The sequence below is a fragment of the Pteronotus mesoamericanus genome, unplaced genomic scaffold, assembly GCF_021234165.1.
Source record: "Pteronotus mesoamericanus isolate MK-2021 breed Mesoamerican mustached bat unplaced genomic scaffold, CSHL_Meso_final contig_94, whole genome shotgun sequence".
In the NCBI taxonomy this organism is placed as follows: Eukaryota; Metazoa; Chordata; class Mammalia; order Chiroptera; family Mormoopidae; genus Pteronotus; species Pteronotus mesoamericanus.
This window is the reverse complement of record NW_026555285.1, coordinates 16,700,079-16,726,359: the sequence shown is the minus strand read 5'-3', so window position 1 is coordinate 16,726,359 and position 26,281 is coordinate 16,700,079. Positions and strand designations below refer to the sequence as shown.

At 34.4% G+C, this 26,281-nt stretch overlaps 1 protein-coding gene across 3 annotated transcripts in view; it reads left to right on the top strand.

Annotated features, from left to right (window-relative positions):
- Nucleotides 1-26,281, top strand: part of DIAPH3 (diaphanous related formin 3) — a 459,782-nt gene that overhangs the window by 291,116 nt on the left and 142,385 nt on the right. For all 3 annotated transcript variants that reach the window (XM_054586406.1, XM_054586404.1, XM_054586403.1), the window contains 2 exons: nucleotides 5,367-5,491; nucleotides 13,365-13,529. In XM_054586406.1, the coding sequence (XP_054442381.1) occupies nucleotides 5,367-5,491; nucleotides 13,365-13,529 (290 nt within the window). The remainder of the gene's footprint in view (nucleotides 1-5,366; nucleotides 5,492-13,364; nucleotides 13,530-26,281) is intronic.

The following is a 26,281-nucleotide window of genomic DNA, read 5'->3' as shown; positions in this document are numbered from 1 at the left end:
GTCTTCTAGGAAAAATTGTTTGTTGGGAGCCTGAAATGCTGTAGTCTCTAGTTTCCCTCTCAAAACAATTGTGTCAATGAGTGTCTGAAGGTTAATTTAGGTTGAATGTTTAAATTGCTTTATGGTAATAAGTTGTTGTTTAAGCATTCTTTAAAGAGATTTCTCTGGAATATATCATGATCCTTAATATCATGAATGACATTCTTTGTAAGCTTGTTATGAAATAATAACCAACTCCAGGACACATTCAAAGAAGGTTCTTATTTCACTACAAATATGTGTAGTAATCTCTACTTACCTTTCTTATTTGAAGTTTTAACCTGGTAAATCATGGAAGCCATTGTATTGCAGAAAGCCAATGTGCACGATTGTATTAAACTTAAATATTTATAGTTATGATTTTAATTTTTGTTCAAAGCTTCTTTAACACCTTTAGTGTACAATTATTATAATGACAAGGAATCTGTATTTTAGATTTTAAGATTTTAGATATTTAATCTGTTGTATTTCCCTATCTCATTTTCACTCCTTTTACCTCAAAAGGTTAATGTTAAGTCCAAAATCTATTCCTTCAACAAAGATTTGAGTGTTTGTACTATGTTATGTAATTGAAAATAACAGATGAATAAAATATGGCATCTCCCCTTAATAAAATCCCAGTCAATTGGGAGAGGAAGGCACGTGAAAAAATGAAAGTAATAGAGTGTAGTAATTGCAGAGATGCAGTAATTACCAGGTGTGATGGGTAGTTAGGGCAATTTACCAGAGGGCTGGATGGAGTTTTTAACTCTTGTTATAAAGTATGAATGGATGAATTGGGTGGAGGGGGCGAGGCAAATGGGCCTTATTCCCAGTGTCAGGTGCAGAATGGATGAAGAGCAATGGGGTGGGGAAAGCACAAGCAGGATGTTGTTTCGGAAGTTAACGCTGATGAATAAGTGGTAGAGCCAAGCCAGACTGGGGTTAGAGCTCAGATGTTGTCATATAAGCAGTTTACTGGCTGGCTTCAAGCAGGCAAGGGACATCAGTAGATTAATGTTTGTCAGGAAGCCCCCATGTACAGCAGGAAGACAGCGCTGGAGAAAAACAGTAGGAGACCACATGATGTGTGAGGTGACAGAAACATCACACCTGTCTGAATATTAACTGAGTGAAACTGCCTTAAAATAATCTAATCAGCTTTGTTTGATAATGGCTATGTTTTGTTACTTCTAAATAATGAAAAGGAATAGAAAGTAAGATTAATTTCTTGGTCAAGAAATATGACAAAGGTGAAAGATAAAATTCACTCACAGGTCACATATAGACACATCAATAAATTAACACTTCTTTGAGGGTGTACAATTTAAAACTCTCTGCTCTAGTTTGGATTTCTAATATTAAAAAAAAAATACATTCACTGACCTCAAAGAACTTGACATTATGAAAAGTGTGGCTAAAACTATGTTTGAAGGTGTATAAAGGAGCTAGCTCTAGAAATATAATTGCTGAAAAAACAAAACATTAAGGAAATTCTTTAATGCTCTTTAGTTTTACTCTTCAGATGGCCCCAAACATTAGACTGTTTTGTTAGCCTGGAATTTATACCTGCTTTTCTCTCTTCCAGATGTGCTTTGGTCTTTATTTAAAAACCTACAGTGAAAAATTGGCCAATTGCACTGAAGTCCTACAAACTGTAATGTACAAGTAATGTACTGAGAGGCTGCTGATGAAGCATAAGTTACGGCTTAGTGGGGTTTCCATCTGTGGAGTAGCCACAGAACCATTGTTTAAGGAGGGTTACTTTCTATGATGTCAGTCTTAAATGTCTGAATATGCTGCAGTCATTACTAATATTTTACTCTTGAAACGAGCAACTTTTCTTCGTAGCCTGACTTCTAAAACACTGGTGATGAAATGGTGATGATGATCATTTACTTTTCCTTTGATTCTAATATTACCTACTCATATTTCAGTGGTTAAGCTTTTCATTTTTTTTTTTTTTTACTGAGTTCTAAAAATAATAACACTACATAGTGCACTCTTATTTTAAAAAAATTCTTCATTCTATGTTATAACCTCTGATATTTTATGAGATATCTGTGAGGTAAAAATAGGAGGTAGGATTCTGCCCATTCCACTGATGTGGAAACCGAGCCATTGAGAAATTGCTACAAATCACAATGATATAACATGGCTACTGACCCACTGGCTACCGAGGAGTTGGAAAAGGCTAAAAGGATCACCTAGGAAGTCTTTCATCTGAACCGTAAGCCCTTCTTCTTTCATTCCACTGAGAAGCGCTTACTCACTGGGATGGCTCAGTGTTCAGTTTCAAGCAGCTGGCCTCCCCTGAAGGCAGCCCACGCTGTTTGCTCTGAGGATGACAACTCATTAATCAAAAATGTACTTCACTTACACCTCTTCACAGGCACTGGAGTTCTGTCCTCTGACCAGACATGCACTTCTGTATCCACAAGATGTAGTAAAAAATATATTTGGTCTTTTTCTTGTTTTTTGACATAGAGCTCCTAAAATCTTTGGCATTTCTTAAGTAATAGTTTATTTTGTATTTGAGATTCCCCTGCAGATGGTAGTCAGGGGAATCCTAGATGTTTCAGAATGGGGGGCTGGTTGCCAGAGCAACCATGCGGTTACAAGGTTAGAATCATCGTTCTACTCTCTGACTTCCAGGAAGGGGAACAGGGCTGGAGATTGAGTTTTATCACGAATGGCCAATGATTTCATAATCATGCCTACGTAATGAAGCTGTAATAAGAACTCTGAAACAACCAGAGTAAAGGGGATTCTGTTTTGGTGAGCACATTGTGTACTGGGAGGGTGGTGCGCCTGGAGAGGGCATGCAAGCTCGGTACCAACTGTCCTCTCTCCTCTAGTCGTTACCCTATATGTGTCGCCAATTTGGCTGTTCCTGAGTTGTATTCTTTATCCTAATACTGGAAGAGAGTATGGTGCTTTCCTGAGTTCTGTTGTGGAAAGTATGGTAAGAGGGAGGGGGCATGGGAATATCTGGATTTAGAGCCAATTTGCCAGAAATATGGGTGGTCCTTGGGACTTGTGATGGTTGTGTGAAGTAACGGCAGTTTTGTGGAACTGAGTTCTTAAGCGAGCGGGGTCTGTGCTAACTCCAAGTAGTGTCTGAATTGAACTGGAAGATACTCAGTTAGTGTTGGAGAATTGGTAGGTACTGGCATAATGTATTTTGTGCCAGAAAAAAACCATCCAGCTCTGTTGCCACCCGTTGTCTGGCTTGTGCTCTTTGTTCGTATGGGAGACCCTCAGACTTTTACTAGGCCTTTTTCTATGTCTTTCCCAAACTTGATGTGTGTGCATAATAAAATTGAATCAACAGACTAAATTATAATATTTTAAGTATGTGGCTTTGTTCAGTGATGGGTACCACATTATAGTTAAGTGTTCATTTAAAAAATATAGTAGCATATTTGTCATCCATCCATCCATCCAGAATCCTTGGGTATATTCTCCTTGGTTTAGCCATATATGGATTACTTGGCATTGCACTAGGCAAGAACACTTGCATACCAAAAAACAAAAAAAGCCATTCTATGAAAACTATATCTCTACTTAAGTGTTCCTACAGGTAGGTAGCTAGGGGTTGCAAAAACAAAATAATGTCTGTAGTTAATAATTTCTGTATAGATAAATGGTTAACTATAACCCTTCAAATTAAACTGCCTGAGTTCAGTTTCTCGTTTTACCACTTCTTAGTTAACTTTTACCTTACTTACTCAACTCTAGTTTTGTCATCTGTAGAGTAGGGATAATAATATCTATTATAGGGTTCTGGTGAGGGTTAAAAAAGTTAATGCAGAACACTTAAGACAATACCTGATACACATACACACTTAGTAAATTTTAGCTGCTATTTTTTCAGTGTATTATCAGTACTATGATCATTACAACCATTACTGCTACTATTATTATGCTCCTAATACAGTTCTTTTTTTAATCTAATTCAGAGCATAAGGTGGTTATTTGGGGAAACATGAGTAGCAAAAAACTATGGAGAAAATATGCACCAGTATAACTTCAAAATGGCTTCACTACAGTGGGAGCCAAAGGTTAAAGTATTACTGCTCTTTAGGCACAACTATTATATGTGGCTCTCTGAAGAGTTCAGTCATTGGACTCATTAAACATTGTATCTGAGAATTAGCTTGCTAATTGTGTTTACAACAAAACATGTTAAGGTTTTCTTAACAGCTATTAATATGTTAGAATAACAAATGTTATTTTGTATGCAGGTGGTTTAAAAAACAAATAAAAAAAGTCAATTGTCACCATACAACATTTTTCATGCCTCCCTTCTATTCCATTCTATTGAACCAAGATTACAAACCATAGTTTTTTTTTAACAGAATCCCATTTGGTTGGGCAATTAAATTGCTTTCAAGGATATTCACGTTCTTACAGGTGAAACCTGACTTAACAGCTCTTCCTCTGGATTAATTTGAAGCCTGAAAATCACAGCATACGTAAAATTACGATGTGCATTTTTAATATCATTTCATACTGTTTGCATTAGTGAGGATCAAAACAAATTTTAACTAAAATTCATTTGAACCTAAAGCAATTATCCAAACATTTGGTTTGAGCCACTGTGTCTTTACATATTGTTAATTCTTCTTCCAGCTGTCCTCTAAAATTGACTATGCAAAGGCATTAGGAAGTGATACTTAATGTTTGTCCTGCTGGGTGGCCAGGCCATTCTGATAGTGTCTTAATGCCCTGCTTTACCATTTGTCCCCTCTTGTGCACTGTGAGAGCAACTTTAAGTCATAGAAAGAAAATCTTCATATGATAATCACTGCAGATTGTGTTCAGGGTACCAGTAAAGAAAGCTTGATACCGTTCCACCTGTTGCTCAGCCTCTGATTCCTTTCATTCCTGCTGTTGACCAGCTTGGACTATAGAGAGCACTTTCCCTGCGTCCTTCATGTACTCACTGTTCCCTCTGAAAGAGATCATGATTTTGAAGAATGTTAAAATTATATTGAAACAGGCTTAATGTTAAAATATATAGCCTTTCTTTGCCTCTCCATCTGAACAGACTGATTATTTTGTAGTATATGTAGAGGTCAAGAACTCTTCATTTTAAACACAACATTTCCTAAATACATTTTGTTCATGTGGTCTGCTCTGAATTTCACCTAATGTCTTAAAGACTCCTAATAAATTTCCTTTATTCCTGGATTTAAAAATTGAAAGGCTTAAAATTTTACCTTTTCTTTATTATAAATTTTTTTATTATTGTAAGATTTTTCACAAATATTTTTTCTACACTGTTTTACCTTTTATGTATTATAATATCATCCTTTCAAGACATTTAATATACTCTCTTTTAGTCTCTGTAGAAATGCTGGAAAAGAATTTGAAGCAGATGGGAAGGCAGCTTCAACAGCTTGAGAGAGATTTGGAAACCTTTCCCCCTCCTGAGGACTTGCATGATAAGTTTGTGACAAAGATGTCCATATCCTTTTGATATCTAAATAACTTAAATTATCAGTAAAGTAGAATGAAAAGTTATTTAACATTTTAAGTATACTTGTATAACCAGAGACGATTCTGTAGTGCCAAATTGTAGGTTTAATCTTTGCTTTCTTACAGGAAAATTTATCAAAGTGTTTATTTATCATGAACGGTACAGAAATGTATTCTGTGAATTTCAATTTTTTTCCCCTTTTTATCAACTTGGATAATATTTTCTCTCATCTTTTTCTTCCACATGCCCTATTTCCTTCTAATGTTCATGCTAGATTGAAAGGATATGAAACCTCAATTTGAGGAAGTTTGAATCTAATGTGATGTTGTGATATAGATATTTTGAAATGTTTCGGCAAGCAGATAAGACTGTAAAGCGGAGTGACTACTCAGATTAATTTCAAGTGTTGGTATATGCTAAAAATTAACTCGTGTTTCAGAAACTTGATTATTTTCTTTAGAAATACTACATAGTTCCAAAGTCAAAATTGAATTTGTCACCATCACTGCTTGTGAAGGTATTCTCCAAACCCAAAATAAAATTGACAAATCAATGTGTATGTGTATATACATACATACATAAAATTAATAGCATGAGGCTTGTGTCCTGCTTAATTTGATGTTTCTTTTAGATTCAATTATCTTGGTTTTGCTAACTTTGTGGCTTAAACTCTAATGAGTAATTGAAGTAATAAACTTTATTTCCTGAAACTAATGTTGATTTGCTTTGCAAACCATTCTGTGAAATTAGAGACTGATATCTTTTGTGTTATAATGAAGTATTACTACTATGCATTATTAAAATCCCATATGGACTTCAGAATTCTACATGAAAGGATAACCCACTTTTACAATGAGCTGTTATAAATTGACACTCCTAATATTTTACTTTAAACGGAGTTACTTGAAGTAAAATAACCACTTTTCCCCTCTCTGTCGCTTCTCCCCTGAGATTTGGCAAATCACAAAATTATTATTTGGCTTGTCAAAAATTTTCTTTCATATGCTTTCAGCTTGATTGTGAATTAGTTCCATTTTAGGTTTCTTTACTGTATCTTTTGGGAAATATCTTAAAAATGCACTCCAGCGACAATCAATCCAGGCTAATGTGTTTGTTCCTTTCCTGTCTTTCCTGCCTACCCAGTTCCTTCTTTTATGAGGTGGGACGCCTTTATCACTGCACTGGAGATGGCTTTTTATTTTTTCCTAACTAAAAATGAAGTCTGTATTTATAAAAAATATTTTTGCAGTACCTTCGCATTTGGCAACATATGCTTTTTAAAACTAAATTTGTAAAATTTGTTATTGCAGAGTTATATTCGTTTCACTCTTCTTAGCTTTTTCCCCATTTTATTACGTTAAAATATTCATATGTGAGTTTATTTTAATCATTAAGTAATGGTAATTGAAGTACTTATTTATTGTTCCCTATAGATAGAGAGCATTTTAGAAAAGGTTTTGCTTGCGTACAGTTTCTGGCAGTATGTTGTGAGTGTACTAATTATGAAGGTTAGGTTTCTAGAACATATAACCTAAGATAAATTTCTAAGCTTAGAGTAACTGTTGTAGAGTCGTGCTCAGCAGACAACCTCAGGACCACTTGTATTCGTGTGACAAGAAGCGGAATAATGTCGGCTTCTTGAAAGGTATGCGGCTCATCAAAAGCACGTAGCAGGAAATCAGAAACAGGAAGGATGATGCTTTGTTGGAAACAGTTTTTTATTCTGAGTACAATTATACTCCATGGACATGAAAGCTACTATATCCTGTCGCTAAATATCACAACCTAGAAGCTTCTAATGAACTGATTAGCATTCACGTATCTCTTGGAAGTCAGATATATGAACACTTGGTGCACTCTGCTATTGACAAAGCTTATGATCATAAATATTCTTTGCTGAGATTAGATTGCACTTGTTTGCTTTTCTTTTTAGATATACTAGTATCGAAGTAATTAAATTCATTCATTGCAAAGCTTTGTTTACTTTAATTAGGACTGACAACAAATGAGATCTTGACTATTAAATGCATTTATACATACCCTTTTAAAATGGCAAAGTGTGAACTTCTTAGATCTTGGAAAATGGAAGTTTTGGAAATGAAAATGCACAATGAGTAAAGATATATTTAACAAAGTTTGGGTTATTAACACGCAAACTTCATTTTAATTTTTAGTGCTTATTAGTTAAAGTACATATCAAATGTCTGCTTCATCAACCAATCCTGGCAGAGTATGTATATTATCCAAGTTGTTAAGGATGCATTTTTACAAGTAGTCAATATGTATAAGCAATCATAATTTAGTGAACTATTAAATACTCTTAAATTGTCCTAAATTGTGATACAATTTTGTTATAGAAAATTTGACCAGTAGCATTCAATTATAGTATATTGTGTTATTATTATTTATAGTATATTGTATTATTATTTTCTTTGCATATACTTTTTAGTATAAAAATTGTGAATTTAGTACATCCTTTAAAAGGCATGAACAATTATTTCATACATATAACATTGATTTTTAGTAATGATGATGTTACTTTACAATTACTAAGCCTGGTCAGAAATCTAATTACAGTTAAATAGTTTCAATGTAAATGTTTGAGAAATATTTAACACAAATTTGAGATGGGGTCATTAATATTGTTATGTACAAACTATTATATATGAGGTGAATATACATATTAAATTCTTATCAGTGAGAAAATTAAGAAAATGCCAGGATTTGTGTCATGCAGTGCTTGTTCCTTTCTTTTGCCCTTCAAATTCTGGAATATTTCTTGTTTTAAGGGAAAAGAAATAGGTCCTAGAATATTACCCTTGAAATTCTCCTTGCACAAGCCTTAATCTTTCTATTTCCTTTTCTTCCTACCCCTTCCAAGTCTCTTAGGAAAAAATCATTTTCCTAGACATTTATGTTTTTATATTTATCACAACTTATGTAACAAGTTACTTGACTCTTTTCTGTGTTATAGTCTTTAAATTTCTTTTGCAGTCCAGCTTTATTTTTGCATTTTCTTTTGTGTTGTTCCACTGCATTGCAATGTTTTAGTCACTCTTGAAATTACTCTGTAGATGCTAAAACTATCTCAATAAATTTTTTTAAAGACATCTTATCTCTATTCCACACTGCATAAAATAGATCATTTTTGAGGTAAAGGAACTCAGTACATTTCTATTTACTTGAACTATAGTTAAGAAGTTAAACAGAAGAGAGGAACGGGGTGAAATGTAAACTTGTATAATACATGGTCCATTTGCAGGAGTGGGAAGTTGGGTAATACATAGTAGCAGATTTTTCTTCTCTTAAATTGGTCTTCTCTCTCCTCCCTTCATTCTCTCTTGCCTGTCTTTTGTTTAACCCATTCTTAACAAACTTACAAGATGGGTTAAAATATCCTGTGCCTCATCCTTTGCAAATCTTCAATTTATAGTGATCTTTTTCTTCTCTGAACTCGTGATACACTCACAAAGGTTGTTGCACAGCTTAGCGCTCACTGCTGTTTTAGTCACGCCTCGGTTCCTTCAGTCTATGTTGCCTTCGTAGTCAGGACTTCCCTGGCTACCCAACATAAATTAGCCTCGGTCACTCTGCATTACATCACAAAATTTTTTCCTCATCATACTTATCGCTGTCTGACTATTTCATTTATTTTAGAATGTAGGTTTCATAAAAGCAGGGACTTTGCTTATCTAGTTAACTACTGTTTTCCCTAGTGCCCAGAAGCGGGGAATACAGTGAAGTTCAAGGAATACTTACAGATTGGCCAGCGGGCTGCCTGGCTGTCAGATCCCGGGTATTTAAGAAGATGTATAAAAGGTACTGGACATGTATGACTGAAGCTGGTTCTTATCAGATGTGTTAAAGGAAATAGCAGAAATCTTTTGTAGGGAAAGTACAATAATGAGGGCAAGATATAAGAATAAATGGAGAATATATTAGTGCTAGGTAGTTAGGGAATGAGCAATAATTGTTGACCAGGAGTTGAATCCCAAATCTTACTCTTGCCACTTAGGTGGCCAGCACCAAGTGTCAGTGGTTCAGCATGTATGAACACAGATCTGGTTGTCAGTGTACCTTGCAAATGGGAGGATTACAGTGGTTCAGATAGAAATTCATGAGAACTTGGCCTTCGTCCTAGTAAAGGAATAGAGAATAGATTTCACAAAAATATCAAATGATTGGATTAATATCAATATTTTTATAATGAATTTTATCCAATATTTATTTTGTTATAGCTCACCTATTTTTCCAAAGCTCTTTACAAATATAGAACTTTTTGCTGGGGAAAAAATAAAGCCTTACTACTACTGAGATGAGCATTACTTTTATCTGCCATTTAACAATTGACACAAGAAACACCTACATTTGTTTTTTTCTTTTGAGTGATGATGAGTTGTTTAGTTTTGTTTTTTTTTTTATTGTTGTTGTTGGTGTGAATGTTTCACCATCTCTTTTTTCATTAAACTTTTATTTATTGATTTGAGAGAGACAGACATCAATTTGTTGTTCCACTTATTTATGCATTCCTTGGTTGGTTTTGTATGTGCCCTGACCTGGGATTGAACCTGCAACCTTGATGTATTGGGGTGATACTCTAACCAACTGCGTTACCTGGCCAGGGCTCACCATCTCTTACTGAACAGCCCATCAGTAATGACATAGAGAACCACATTAATGTAACCATTTATTCTGTCCTGTCATACAGTCATTTTAAACTTCTGAAAATTTGGCTATTTCCAAAATTGTTTCAGTTAAATCACAGTTTTACCATTCTTGTTGGTAATTCCAGTTATTCAAAGCTCCACTTTATTTCCTTTGGGAGCAAGTTGTTTTATAGGTAACAATTATAATAAAAGTAGCTTCTAGAGCTTTCTAGCTGTTAGGACAAAACCATGTAATTTTCATGGTTTTACTCTTGGTCTTCTTTCCCATCACATTTTTTAATAGAATTGTACTATTTTAAGTATGCCCAGGCATATTCCACATATTTCATTAACTTTTGATTCATATCTGAAAATCTAAAAAATACTATTGGATAATACTTACAGCTTTAATTTAACCTACTTACCAAATTGATTCTTGAGAATAGGCATATTCCCACATATTAGAATAAAATTACTAGGATTTGTGAAGTACCTATTTGAAAGCTCAAAGCCTTATAAGCAGTGATAGGGGCAGAAAGTAGTACCTGTAGAACCAAGCAGTTAAAAACACTCATGAAAATAGTGCAGCCTCTTGTCCAGGACCATGACCGTTGAGGGACTCGATTAGCTCTTAACAAGACGTCAGAACTGTTTGTGGGAAAGTGTATATATGTGGTTTGATGTTCCATGACTTTCATCAGAATTTTGACTTGTTACCCTTCCCACCAAAGTTTAAGACTGATGACAGTAGAGCAAAAGAAATAATAGGCACTAATGCAGTTGTAGATGATTAGACTTAAAACAACTAAGAAGGTGCAACACAGCATTTAGAGAAGCAGCTGACAATCAGAGGTGACCACCCCCCAGAAAATGGGGCAAAAACTAAGCACTACTAGGGAACTGGATTACAAGGGAAAATTTACAATGTCATTGCAGATGACTACAATCGACTACAAATACTATACGTATTTAGTGGGAAAAATTATCACTCACAGCTCTAGAGAACAAAGCTTCATGGAAGGGGAAGACTCTAATGAAATGTTCAATGACAGGTTTGGACATGCAAAGGCAGAAAACAATTTCTCTTTTAGACAGAAGTTAAGGATATATAAATAATCCATGTGGGTAGTGTCTCTATCTGGGACATAAATAATTTTAGGTGAGAGTTTATAAATTGAGTAGATGATAAAACAGTGTTGATTTCTGAACTTACTAGGTAAAAGAGGTAATTGAAATTTCACTTTACAAATGAATCACCGTATGTTCCATCTAATCATAGTTTCTGAATGCATTTCAAATGTGGCTTTTATTTACATAAGTTCATTTTACCTGCAACATTTCCTGTGTATGGATATTTCACAAGACAAAGCATATCAAAACCTATCCCATGTGACTATATTGTTATAATTCCTTGTGATTTTGTGATTTGACTAATTATAAGAAATTTTTGTTGCTCATCCAAGAATTAAAGATTGATACCACATATAAAGGCATCAATCACTGATAATATTATGATCTAGATTTTAGAAAGTATAAGGCATTTTGCTATTCAGTTGAATATAAACTGAGCCACAAAAAGATTTATAGATTTTCTTAAGGTCATTAAAAATAAAAATCAGCTCTTGCATTAAAATCGAGACTCCGTATATTCTAAAAGTGTGTGTGTGTAAAGACACATATACACAATGTATCTATACACACACACAGTATAGTATGAAAAAAACAGACATGGAAGAGCAATAGGCAACCCGCGGACTGACTATAATCATGGGTACAGGTGGATTGTGATTGGCTGTGATGCCTTTGCTCCGTTTTGGGAGGTCGAGTTCCAATTACAAGAATTCTTCTGTGCGCCCTGAATTCGCCACCTATCTAGCAGCAGCACTACCTCTTCCATCCTTGGTCTTTCATTTTTCTTTCCCTCAAAATGAAGGGCCTGAAGCAGTTGCCTTATTTTATCGTCCACTGGGCAATGTCTGACCAGAGGAACCATATCTGTTTGAAGTTGTGGAGAATATTTCTTAACAATGGAATATTTAATAAATATTCCACTTTTGGTATCCTTCTCTTGGTCTGAGTCTACTTATTCCTGGCCTTTCTTAAAAGTGTGTTAATGTCTGTTTATCCTTTTGTGTTAGAGACAATAAGATGCCTTCAGGAAGTTTGATTCTCTATGTTCCATTTATTTAAATGTCCCAATTTAAAGGAACCATAGACAATTATGATTGATGCTATAAGAGCCTCTTTCCAGACTGTGGTGATTTTATATCTGACTGCATCAGCAATATGTCACACCGCAAAGGAATTTCAGGTTTTGTTTACAAAATGTGTTCTAATGCCTCCAGCACATTCACATTTAGTCTTCTCAGTCTCAGTGTGCCTTGAACTAAGTTGTCATATATAAATGAGAGAAGAACATCTCCATGTGTATGTATAATCATAACTTAAAATCAGGTAGTGCAAAGGAGAAACTACCAGTTTTCTGGAGAAGTTAAAACATGAATTTACTTACATTATATACAAGGTTTTAAATGTAACTCTTAAACATTTATTTTTTATTGTCTTTGCAACCTTAAATAAAGCTTAAGATAGCGGTTAATAAAATACCAAGTACTTATATGTACTCTAAATGCTATTCATTTTTCTAAGAACTTTTCATGTATTAGCTCATTTAGTCCTCATAACAGCCCTATAAAAAGATATTATTATTATTTTTATTATTATACTCATTTTACTGATGAGGAAATTTAGGCACAGAGAGATAATAGCATTTGCCCACAGACATGGTACTACCAAGTATGGGAGCTAGAACCTGACTCCAGGCTGTCCAATTTAACTGCTATGCTTAATGCCTATGTTATTGATTGCAGTACCATTGAAAGTACTCAGTTGCAACTGCTAAACTATTATTTTAAATCATATTCATAATCTCTATAATATAGATAGGCAAACTGGAAGAAAATTTTCCTTGAACTCAGTTGTAAAAGACAAATATTAAATGTATAAATATTTAACTTTTCTGATAATTTTACCAGAGTTAATTAGAATTGAATTTAATATTTCATCATTGTACAGTATAGACTGAATTGTAAGAGTGATTAACCTTTAGAGGTAATTTTGGCATTTTGGGAATGTAGTACATTAAAACATTGGACTTAAAAGTGTTTTTCTAAAACCTTACTTTGAAATTTCAGAATCCCTTAACTAAAATATACAGCTTTGTTATCAGTGCAAAGGAACAATATGAGAAACTTTCAGAGTTACATGAAAACATGGAAGAGCTATACCAGAGTATAATGGAGTACTATGCCATTGACGTAAAGAAGGTGTCTGTGGAAGACGTTTTGACTGACTTAAGTAACTTCCGAACTGCATTCATGGTATGTTAAAAATTTTAATTTTTTTAAGTATTTGTATTTATTTTGGGTTGGCCAAAAAGTCCATATGGTTTTTTCCATAAAATAAGACACATTTTTCATTTTCACCAATACCTCTATTGATTTGAATATGTTGAGTATGTTGGCTATCTCCCCTGTGGGTATGACATTGATGGTTCCCAGTTAATGTCTCAATTTGATCATTATCAACTTCAACTGGTCTCCCCGACCGGAATATCATTCGGTGAGAAATCTCCAGCAGGAACCTTCACAGACCACTTTTGACACGTTTGACCAGTCATAGCACCTTCTCTATACACTGCACAAATCTTTTTTTTTTTTTTCACGTTTCAGTTGCATTTTTACCTTTTTTGAAATAGTAAAGCATAATATGGTTTTTTTTTAATGCCTGCTAATATGACAGCTGTCACAATATAATCTAACAAAATTGTCTGGAATGAAGTTAAAGACAAGTAAGCACTACCAGAGCCATCTTACAAAAACAAAAACAAAAAAACAAATGAACATTTTGGCCAACCCAATACTTTCTCATCTGTTACTACTTTTACTTCATTACTTCATTTCACTCCTGCTGTCTAGTAATGCCTACCTTTTCTGATGTTGAAAGTTAGCTTTTAAAATTTCAGATTTTAAATCTATTGAAAAATGTGTGGTTTCTTCCCTTTTGGGCCTTGCCAACATTAAACTGTAATCAGAAATTTTGATTGAAAATGTGACAAATTCTGAAGTTTTTCATAGAGACTCCCCTCCTGGCTGATTACAGAGCACTTTTGTAATAAGTTTTTTGGCTATGAATTTGTTTCATTATACTTAAGATCAATTTGTATTTTTGTGGTATAATTTTACCAAATTCCTTGCAGCTCTTATGAAGCTTTTTTTCCCCCTTTTCTTTTCTTAATGCATTGTACAATAAGCTACCTGCAGTTTGCCTTTGAATGGGTTTTACATTCCTAGGGTTTCCTTTAGATATTTTAATAGGGAGGTCAGGTCTTTGATGTGGAATCCTTTCATTTAGGCATTAAAAAGATCTTTTGAAAAGTATTAGCTGATTAGATGGGGGGAAAAAACCACACACATATTAAAATGAGGAAGCATTGTTGCCTCCCTAGGGAACTGGTGATACATTTCTGCAAAGAAAAATTACATTATTCTTAATACATGGGTAAGTCATTTCTGTATTTCAGCAAATGTTTTTGGGGATTAAAAAGTTTTGAATAGCTGTTTTTTTTTTTTAATCTCAGGAAAACTTTATTGCTGAATTGATTGGACTTGGTTATGATTAGATAGTCTTTGAATAAAAGTCAGTATTTCAAAGGAAAACTAGTTTGTCTACATTAATTACACATTTTGCTTACAGCTGTGGTTTATTTTCTCCACAAATTCAAAATGATTCTTTAATTTTTTTATGCCAGAAGTGATTTTGATTTTTAAATGTATTATGTGCCTATATGTGTGATGTATTGAATGATATGTTATTATAATTTTTATAATGTTTTATGAGGCAGCATAGCTTAGTGTAAATAGCAAAGCCTTTGCTGTCTGAAAGAGCTAGGTTTGGATTGCATGCTAGTTCAGGGACTAGGACCACTAACCTTCCTGAGTCCCAGTTTCCATATTTGTAAAAGGGAATGTTAATCTCTTTCTCATAAGAGTTTTTAAATATTAAATGAGAAAATATATGTTAAGTATTTATCATAGCTTTTGGCACATGGTAATTGCTTAATAAATTCTTATTCAGTAAAGGTACCTCAGCAAATCGTAGGTACTTAAACCTTGAACGTTCCATAGAAAAAGCTCTGGCCCTTGACTGACTCCAAGGAGGTCACTTCTAAGCCCTTGGAATAGCCTACCTGGGAAGGCTGTCTTTGTATACCTAGGACCAAGCTAGATAGTTTATGCTAAATATGTGATTTATGGTGAACACCTGTTTTTGTTCACCGGAGGCGCTGGTTGCACTGTGTCATTTAGTCCTCTGTGGGGCGCTGGAGACTGAGGAGCTGAGGTCATTCATGCGGGAGGCCCATGCCCGCGGGACCGACCTCCTCAATAAAAACACCTGACACTGAGGCTTGGGTGAGCTGCCCTGGTTGGCAGTCTGCTTCCTGTGCTGTCACACATCATTGCTGAAGTAATCAAACTCCATTGGGAGAGGACAGTGTGATTTTAATCTGTATCCTTCTCCTATAATAAACTGTAACAGTGGATAAAGCAGCTTTTTTGAGTTCTGTGAGGCCTTGGTAAAAATTATCAGACTTGAGACTTGTCTTGGGGACTCCTGACATAATTATGCATAAAATTATAAAATGCATATGTGAAATAATATCCATTATATATTGAGTATTTTCTGTGACCAGACATTTTCCCAAATACCTTACATATATTTTCTCAGCCAATCTTAATAATTGTGTTTTTTCACTGTTGCCATTTCTTTGTGGCAAATGAAGAAGCCGTGGCACAGAAATAGATTATATCTAGCTCCATGTCACATAGGTATAAAATTGTAGAACTAGAATTTGAACCCATACAGCCTTCCTCCAAAGCCTGTGCTCGTAAACGCTATGTCCTGCTGCTTCCCTTGTTCCATAGCTTGTGTTCTATTTTATGAAGAAGCACACTAGCATTTGGAGGGTTTCCTAAAGAGACCAAGTCCGTAGTGTAAGTGGTTGAACTGGGATTTGAATCCAGGTCTAATTCCGAATCATCCTGAAATCTGGTAGGATTAGAGGGTTTGGGCATTCTGTAAGTTGGCGTTTCTGTTATGAAGTGGTAGACAGATGGAGAAAGTAAGTGTTTGAATGAAGAATGGTTTGAAAAAGAAGGATAATTGAGTGATGGCTATAATTTGCCTATTTCAGATGGGTCCTAGAAGTAGCTGCTACCCTCCCCCCCCACAGTACTAAATTAAAATCAGTAGAACTATTTTTTAAAAAACATTTTTATGTAAATAATTTGAAGAAGATATTTTTCTTTAAGATAAAAATAAACACGAAGAAGATTGGATGGGAAGTGCAAGAAATTTTGCATCCATTTTATTCTTTCTGACATATAGTGATTATACCGCTTAAATTTTAGGAACTGGGTTTTAAAAATACCACAGTGTCAATATTAACAAGTAATTGACAAATAACTTGTATTTTCAAAACCTTCTGATGTTTTAGGTTGCTATTTAATTTCATACTATTCAACTTTGAAAAATGGGTTAACTTCAGTGAGCAATTGTGAAAATATTAGAGATAAATGCTGGACTTTAATGTGTCAAAGATCTGTTCTGGAAAGCCACATTAATGTAATAGGCAAAAAGTATTTTTTTAAGAAAATAGTGTTACAATATGTTTACATTGTTACTTTGTCCACTGGTACATAGGTATATTCCTGCTCATGAATGGGTAAAATGTCCGATACAGTGGCGGCCCATTTTGTACTACATGCGAGGAGCTGGGAACCACTGTCTTCCCTCCATACCTGTCTTCGACTATGGCGGTTTTTCATGGAATGTTTTTCTCAAGTTAAGGCCATTTTACTTGCCGTTCCCCGTCTGGAGGGAGCACGCCCTCCACGTTTGCCTGGCTATATTATTGAGCTCACCTTTCTAATTTCTGCTCAGGCATCATTCAAGCTAATCAAGACCTGTGTCTGTCTTGTTTATCTTTGTGTCCCTGTAATTAAAAGAATATAATAAGTGGACAAATTAAGTAACTGATGTTCTCATCAAAATGGGTGATATACTTTAATAGCTAACTCATAGTGCTGAACAAGTGCCAAGTGCTGTATTTTAAAATAAGGAAACAGGCTTAGAGAGATTGTGACTTGCCTATTTTTACGCAGTTACCAGGGACAGAGCTGAGATGTTAACCAGAGGAGTCTGGCTCCAGAGTCTATGTCATATATAGATGAACTCTGTTAACTTCTATTATACCTAGGAATTACATTTAATAGACTCACAGGACTGACTTGAAAACCTAACTCCTCCCCCTAAAAATGTGGTCATTCTTACTTTTGATAGTAATTTAGCTTGCAGATAATTCATCCAAAAATATGTGTTTTAGGATTGTCCCAGATTTGAAACTTAAGCAATTTAAGACTGGCTCACTTTTATTCAAAGCTCTTTACTGTAATTGACTAATTCATATAACCAGTGCTACTAGAATCTCACAACTAATTTGTATAGATATAGTCAGTCTCTCTCTCTCTCTCTCTCTCTCCCGCTCTCTCACCCCCCTGCACTCCTCCCTCCCTCCCTTTTTATAATACATAAAGAAGAAATATCTTTTCTGGTCTGCAGCCCCAAGCTATACAGACCAAGGGGGATAAGTTTCATGATCTTGGAGTTTCCTCTGAGGAAATGGTGTTCATTCTGACAGCAGTTTTAACTAACCCCCTTTTCTAGTTGGAGTTTCTCAACTGGGAATTGATTTGTCATTATCATTGTTTGAACAATCTACTCAAGGTAACATGCACATAAAGAATGATTTTTATTTAGAACTAATAATCAGCTTTAAAAAATAGAGAGTAAGTTTACATTGTAATTTTACTTGGCTTTTTTTTATTATTAGCATTTTCACCAAGTCAAAACTAAAAACAACAGCCACTGATCGAGTGCTTGCTTCTTGCCTAGACCCTGTGCTAGGTGCTTTACTGTGTCTCACTTGGTCTTCATGCCATTTTTGAGATGTGCAGAGTGTTACCCATGAGGTTAACTGCAGGGTGGAGACCTCAGTGCATTTGCACAGACCCTGCAGAATTGGTAGAGGCCTGCCGAGTGCAAAGCCTGGACATTTTTTTTTTTTTTAAATGTACAATACTCTGCTGCTCAGAACATTTGTAAGAAAAGTCAAAATGAAATTGTTTTTAAGTGTTTTTTTTAATAATTTAGTAGAGGAAATCAGCACAAAGCATACTTTATTTCCTCACTCGTTGATATAACTTTCTGTTTACATTGGTGGATTCATGATAGAAGAATGCTTGCAGGTCTGCTTTTGTTTCAAAGCCTAAAATATTCTCTTTTAAAATTAGAGACCAGTTAATAGCAGGAGTGAGGGGTAAAGTTAGCAAACACCTTTCTGTAATAGATTTTTATTTCCTTTAGTACCTACGTGAAGCATAAAGTTCACAGTGGAGGTAGTAGATGGAACTATGTGACCTCACTGTTCAGGTTGAGTAAACTGGTGGCTGACCAGGCACCAAGCTTCACCATGAAGCTCATGCCTTTAGTTGTATAGTGTTGCATAACAATTATTGTTTTCTACTTGTGACTGGTTTTAGATTCATTGTTATACGCCATTACCAATATACCTGTTACTAGTAGAGATGTCATGCTTCTACAGCGTGAACTGAGGTTTTTGTTGGATCTTCCCAGGTAACCTTTCTCTTACTTTATCTTATCCAATAGCTATAGCATGCAGATTTAGAGAAGGAACCTAATTTTTGTGTCTTTCATTGGTCACTGTGGCTTTGAAGCATAATGTATGTCCTGGCCCCTCTCCCCATTCGTATTCATGTTAGAGACTATTGCTCAGACTGCTTTTACTCATAGGCCTGAATTACATGGTTTCTTCTTTACCACCCCTACTGCTTATTCTGATGATGCTTCCTTTTTTATCATTGAAAGTTCTTTTGCTTCTCTTTCTCTAACCAGAATTACTAGCACAGTGCAACAGTACTCTTAACTCTTTAAGCAAATTTCATCTGACACCTTATTTATTTTGCTTAATGATCTCATTTTAGAGAAATATTTCTGAATGCTTTCACCTCTTAGGAGTCCTTTGTTATTTGTCCCCTTTAGATAGCATGTTTGAAAATAAATTTCTCTATCAAATTTCACATATTAAGAATATACCATTTTTCTGTTTTAATCGGACATGTAGCTGCTATGGAGACCCTCTGAGTTTACAGCTGTGTATGTTCCCAAGTAAAGTTGATGTGGCTACATGAAAGAAGTCAGATTTTTTGGTTCATATGGCTCTTTTTCTGAGCGCATGAACGTTTTCTGTATTAAAATACTAAAAAAAGATTAATGGGACATTTTTATAGTTTCTAAGACCCCGCATGTCTGAATACCCCACTTAAGGATTAGTCTTTCAAAAGCAACAAAAAGAAATCCCTGTCTTAAAGGGATTACTCTTGTACGCACCAAGGTGGGAGCCTCATATTGTCTATATTTTTCTTTTTTGCGCCGTAGGTTTAAATATATAAAAGTGCTAAACTTTGCAGTTATTTTCTAATCCGTAAAGTCCAGTCTGTTCCTCCCTAACTTTGCCACATGTATATGTCCCACCTGAATTATGTACAGTGACAAAGAGAAAGCATTCTGATTTCTTCAAATCTTAAGTGATTTGTGAATTCTGCCAACAAGAAGCCTCATCCTCTTTATCTGAGTTTAATAGTGATGTTCTGCCTCTCCCTCATTATTGGAAACAGAGTGGCTGAGCGTACAGGCTCTGGCATCAGAACCACCCAGGTGATATGACTAGGGACAGGTTAGTTAACCTCACTGTGCCCCCGTTTCCAGTTAATAACAGTATGTGTTTCTTATGGATGTTACATTTTGAAGATCAAATGACATAATGTACAAATACCCTCAAAACAAGTTAGCTATCTACAAATAATAGAAGTATAATAATTTTTGCCTTTCCCAATTCATTGTAACAAGGCAATATTTAAGTATTTTATTTTTCATCAATATTTCTGTCTTTAGATTACTTCTTTAATGTGTTAAAGTTATGTTTTATCCAGTTAAAGATTTGTCATTCATGCTATTCGAAGACACTAAGTTGATTTTGGGTTCATACAATTGAAATAACATTGTGTAGTGAACAAATATAAAATCAATTATAATTCATTTAATCCTGCTGTTTGTGTTGTTCAAATACAATTTATTCTTCTACTGAATACTCAGGCTAAAATAGTGATTTGCCAAACAAAAATTCATTCATCCAATGAGAGGGTAATTTTAGTGTAGATTTTTTTTTATATATATAATGAGGACAGCCAGAACAAAACTCATTTTACCAAATCATGTAAATAGATAAATTTCATATTTGTCAACTCTAAATGTAATTTCTGAAGACTACTATATAGACCAACTAGGTAACTAAAAGAAACTCCAGAGAACCAAATATTTTCTCTGTATTTCTTAATTCTTGTAGATTGACTCATTATATGTTATGTTATCTGAGAAAAGAAAATTATATAAAAGTCCTGTGGTTGGATGTTGAGCCAACTTATATAACAGGACCAGGATGCATCTTCTATCCTTGCTTATCTTGGTGAGCTTATAACTTGAAAGTTGTTTTCATTGGCACCATTGCTATTCTGAGATCATACTTAGAGATATAAAGCTCCAAACCTAGAATAGAGTAAGTATTCTAAATATAGGATTGTGTTTTCTTCTTATCCTTGGTATCTCTTTATTTAAGGAATTAGATCAATTCCAGGTGCTGAATATTTTGGATATGCAACCTTGAAAATTAGTTGCTAGGTTCTTTTGATCTTTATTCTTTAGGCTTTTCACAATAAAAACACACCTAGACTAATTGGCTAATTTTTCTCTTTAATGATAACATTTATTCTTAGTGGGATAATGCATGCACTTGACTGACGGGTTCTGTATGATTAAAAAACTAGTAATTTGTGTTTCCCTTTTATATTTTAAGTATTTTGCTTGTTCACTGAAATAATATAACAAAAGGTAAAACTGGATTATTCTAATACAATAATGAGGACAACGATTGATAACAAAGAGCAAGGAAGTCAATTAAGTAACTAATGGAATATCATAAGTAGATTACTCCATGTAATTGAAAAAAATAACACTAAACTAGGATGCCATCCACAAAAGTGAATAAAATGGCATATTCCTTGCATATCAGATATTCTGATCTTCCATACCATGAGTGAGAAAGATAGTGCGCGAGTGAGCGCTAATGAGAACACTGAGTACACTCTTGGCTTAAGGCTGTATTTTGTTATGTTTTAAACATTACAGGTTTGCATGGAATGTTTTTGGGCTTTAGTTAGATGTTTTCCTTGAAGAGATGATTAGCAGTAGCCCCCCCCCCCCCCCCCCCCAAAAAAAAACACAAAACAACCCACACAAAAAAATGCCCTATCACCAAGCTTACCTTAATGCACTATTCTTCATGGCTGCCATCTTGTGCCCACCTGTACCTTTATTTAGCCTCACAATTGAAAGATAGAGAGAATATTCTTATACTACATCACCTCAGAACACAAAGGAAGAGAACACATTTAATGGAAAATCAAGTTCTACTTTGGGAAAACATTAATTATGAACATTTCATATTTTATTAAAGAAGTTATTGAATAGGTTGAAATATCTCATTATTTGAGAATTTTACAAAGTGTTTGAAGGAATTGCAAACAAACTGATAGCATAGTGATGAAAGGTTGGTAATGTTCGGTCCCTGATGGGCTAATAAGTAATTTGTTATTTCATCTGAGACTGACTTTAAAATAAAGAGCAACTTGAAGCTGAAAGAGTTTAATCAGTAGCTTCTGCACATCCTTGGGGACATTCTCAAAGGATAGTGTCCCATTTTCATAAGTTTCACAGTTGTAAATGCTTAACTAATAACACCTTGTACTGAATGTTAAGATGATGAATTGTTTGTGCCGATGTGTCACGTTCTCCTGTTCTCACTGATAGCATTTTTTATTGGATTTGGTCATACCAGAGACATTGATTTGATAATTTTTATGTCGTAAGTGTTTCTTTCTAAAGGCTATGTCTTGTAATTATTGCAAATAGGGGCTTCTAAGAATAAATTTATTTTCCATGAGACAGTTATAATCCATCGTTTATAATCCTATTTTTGAATGTGGAAGGAAATTTTATATTTACAACAGTTACAAAAGAAAATATTTTTGATTGAAAACTGACAATTAGATCATTTTTTAAATATTCTTAAGGATTTTTATGACTGGTATTAATTATTTAAAAGCATTTTCTTTTATGTTCCAGTCTAGGAGTATATATAGGAGTACAGGCATACATTTTCAATGTTTATAGAAACTATTTTCCTTTTCTTCCTGAAAATGTTATCATCAGGAATTTCTAGAAAGAAGTCATTTAGTATGATTGAGCATTGTCTCTTCGCAAGGTGAACTAAACTCCTAACAAAGGATTAGTGGGAATGTGTTGGACTCTTACCTGGTTGTTTACTTTGAGAAAATTAGCCTGTGTCTTCATATTACCTTCACATCCATCCGTTTGGAAAGCATGTGGATTTAAATTTGGTTTGTCTAATTTTATTTTAGAGACTTGAAGCAAAACTGGAATACTAGGACATGAAGAAAAGATTTTTGAGTTTCGTGAAAACTGTACTAAAGAGATTCGTGGCTTACATAGCTTAACTGTCTGTTAAGGTTGAAAGAAATATATCTCTGAACAAGAAGACGTTTATTAGCTTTTCAATACTATTTTTCATATAATAAAATCTGCACTAGTTTTTTAATTTAAAAAAATATACAGGATCTTATCATATGTTGAAAAATGTTGAGTAGATAGGTCTATTTAAATAAGCTAAGACTAAGCAACAGGGATGAAATTCAGTTATAAAGTCAGGATCTGTGGACGTCTACTTGTGTTTTATACTTACATTCTTATATTTTACCACAATGTTATAAAATAAAACTAATGTATTCTTCAAGTAGGCATATTTGGAATATAGGCTATTTTCTTAAGTTTGATTGATTGTTTTTATGTGCAGGCAATATACACACTATTTTTTTATATTTCAAACTTTTGGGGAAAAATAAAACAACTATTAAGTATCATTGGGCAATGTTTTTAGTTAATTTATCTAGAATATCTAATTTTAAGTGCAGGCAATATTTTGGAGGAAGAAAACACAGGAAACTAAAGTACTCTTTCTAGAGTAAAATTTCAAAAAGCACATTAGATTTAGAAGTATCAAAAACTATTTCTGTTGATACATGTATATAAATCTTTAGAGATAAACTAGATCGAGGTCAAGAATATATTTTGCCTTCCAAACACTCTCTCTTTTCCCTGCCAAGTAATCCAGCTGTGTTGGATGCATGCTGTGACAAGAGTACCTTCTGTTAAATCAGTGTACAATCACATTCCAGCATCTCAGAATGGAAAGCATTTATATTCTCACAGGGACTATGAAAATTGGCACTTCCCCAATATAATAGACACATGTATGATTGATGTATGTTGGAAAGTGGCTTGTACTTGATTTGTTGCTGGATAAATAATTGTGCATGATATCATAGTAATAATGAAAAATATAAATTAGTAATGTAATAGTAATTAAAATAATTTAATATTTATATGGAGCTTACTATGTGTTGGCAGTTCTGTAAGTCATTTACACATATTAATTCATTTAATTCATATCATATCTTCATATGACTGGTACTGTTTTGCCCATTTTACAGAAGAGGAAACTGAGACACAAGCCTCACAGTTATTCAGTGCCAGGTGAAGATTCAAATAAAGAAAACATGACTTCAGCTTTCCTCCTCCTAACCATTATAGTATGTTCCTTCTAATATGCAATGATAACCTCATATAGATTTTTTTAAAAATATCTGAGAGTTGTGAAATATCATACTCACTATATTTTTTAAGACATTCTTGATTGACAAGTCAACGAAGTTTTTGAGTGCTTGCCTGAGACTGATCTTATATGTCTGTCCAGAGTTAAACTGTTTACCTTTGAATCCTTACACACACCAAAAAAACACATAGTGTATAAGAACTGCCACATTATACAAAAGTGGTTAAAAATTAAAGATCTTTATGTTCAACTTTCTACAAGAACACCCTTTTGGACACAACTTATCACAGTATGATAATAGGGACTCTTAAAGATCCATCTCACTACAATACAACAAACTATTTTAAAACATGAGTGTCTTGTGAGAAAGTTAGGGAAATTTCCTAAGGCAAAGAGATTCGTGGCTTACGTAGCTTAACTCTCCATTAATGTTGAAAGAAATATATCTCTGAAAAGAAAAAGAACAAAGCCGACACTTGCATGTTGTGCATAGGTACAGAGGAGAGAGCCAGGCTTCCCCTGGGATGCCAAGAGCAAGACCAAGACCAGGTTGAATGCACTGAATAAGACAAATCCAGGCCAAAAAAAAAAACAAAAAACAACCACTTATTTTAGAAATAATCCCTGATTATTTACAGAAGCAAATTTAAAGCTCTGTGCAGGAGGCAATTACAATTTAGGTCCTCAAGATTCTCACAAATTAAGCTTAATCAAATAAGAGCTCTTAACCCCAATCAACAAACACATAGGAAACAAGGGGTTGTATGGTGAAATGATCAGGACAAAAATCAAAACAATAGATGTAACCCACCCAAGACTCCGGATGTGGAATAATATGTGAAGTATTTAAGGAAATAGCAGATGCAATTAAAGAGAAAGAAAGAAACAAGAGACTACCAAAGATGACCAAGCAGGTTTCACAAAGAACCAAACAGAACTTAAGAAAATGAAAGAAAGCACAGTGGTTGAAATTAAACATTCAATGGTTATACTCAGCAGAAGAAACAGTGAATTGAAAAACGGTTCTAAAGAAATTGTCCAGAATGCAGGTTAGGGAGAGGATGCCATTAGCAACATAAAAGACTTGTGAAGAGACACAGAGGGCAGTGTGGGGCAGCCCGCCTTAGATGGTGCAAGTCTCGGAAGGACAAACTCAAAAGAATGAATGAAAGACATGATTAAAACTGATGGTTTTAAATTTTCCACATCAAGAATCTGGAAGCACAGCCTAAACCAACAGAAATAAATAGAATAAAATTCACTTGAAAAAATATTGTAGTGAGGCTTTAAAACTGAGAGAAAAGATATGACCCCAATGCAAGTGATTTCTCATCACCAGAAATGGAAGTCAAAAGAGATATCTTCAAATGTTGAGGTACTTCCAATTTGAGGTACTTAGCAAAAGCACTTTATAGAACAAGTGCGAAATTAAACTGTTTGAGAATAAACAGATGAAGGTGTTTTCCACAAATACCCTTCTGTTAAAGGATCTTTTAAAGCAGGGATTCGCAAACTTTTTAATGGGCCAGCTTGCTAAAGTTTCCTCTTTGCAGGACATACAGTATCTGTTGCAACTACTCTGCTGTACCGGAGCAGTGCAGGAGCAGCTGTAGGCAGTGTGTAAATGAGTGGGTGCGGCTCTGTCCCAGTAGTCCTCTATTTACCGTAACAGGTTGGCCCACGAGGACTGAGGTTGCTGACTCCCGTTCTGAAGGATGTATTTAAATAACCAACAATTTATTTTTATGAAAAGAAAGGGTTGAGAGATAAGAAAACATGCCCATAATGAAATTAAACGTAAAGAATGAAGTATAAAATAAAACAGTATGTAGCTCATTTTGTAGAAATGGGAGACAAAGCTTAACTATTGGACAACTTGGTTAAATAATTCAAAGGTGTTTGGAGTTCAGGTGTTTTATGTTCTATGTATTATTCAAAGGGGAGGTAGAGAGGTGGAGATATATGAACTTTAGGCCTTGTTAGGCTGTTAATTCATGTGATAAAATTACAAAGGATATAAGACGATAGAGATATCCAGTAAAAATTCCAGAATTTTAGGGGGAGAAATGGAACAAGAAAGACGTATAACTAAATAAGAACAGGAAACAATCGCAGGACCATAGATATAAAGCAGGACAGACAGAAGGAATAATGTAAGGCGGAGGAAACATCTTATAAATCACACTA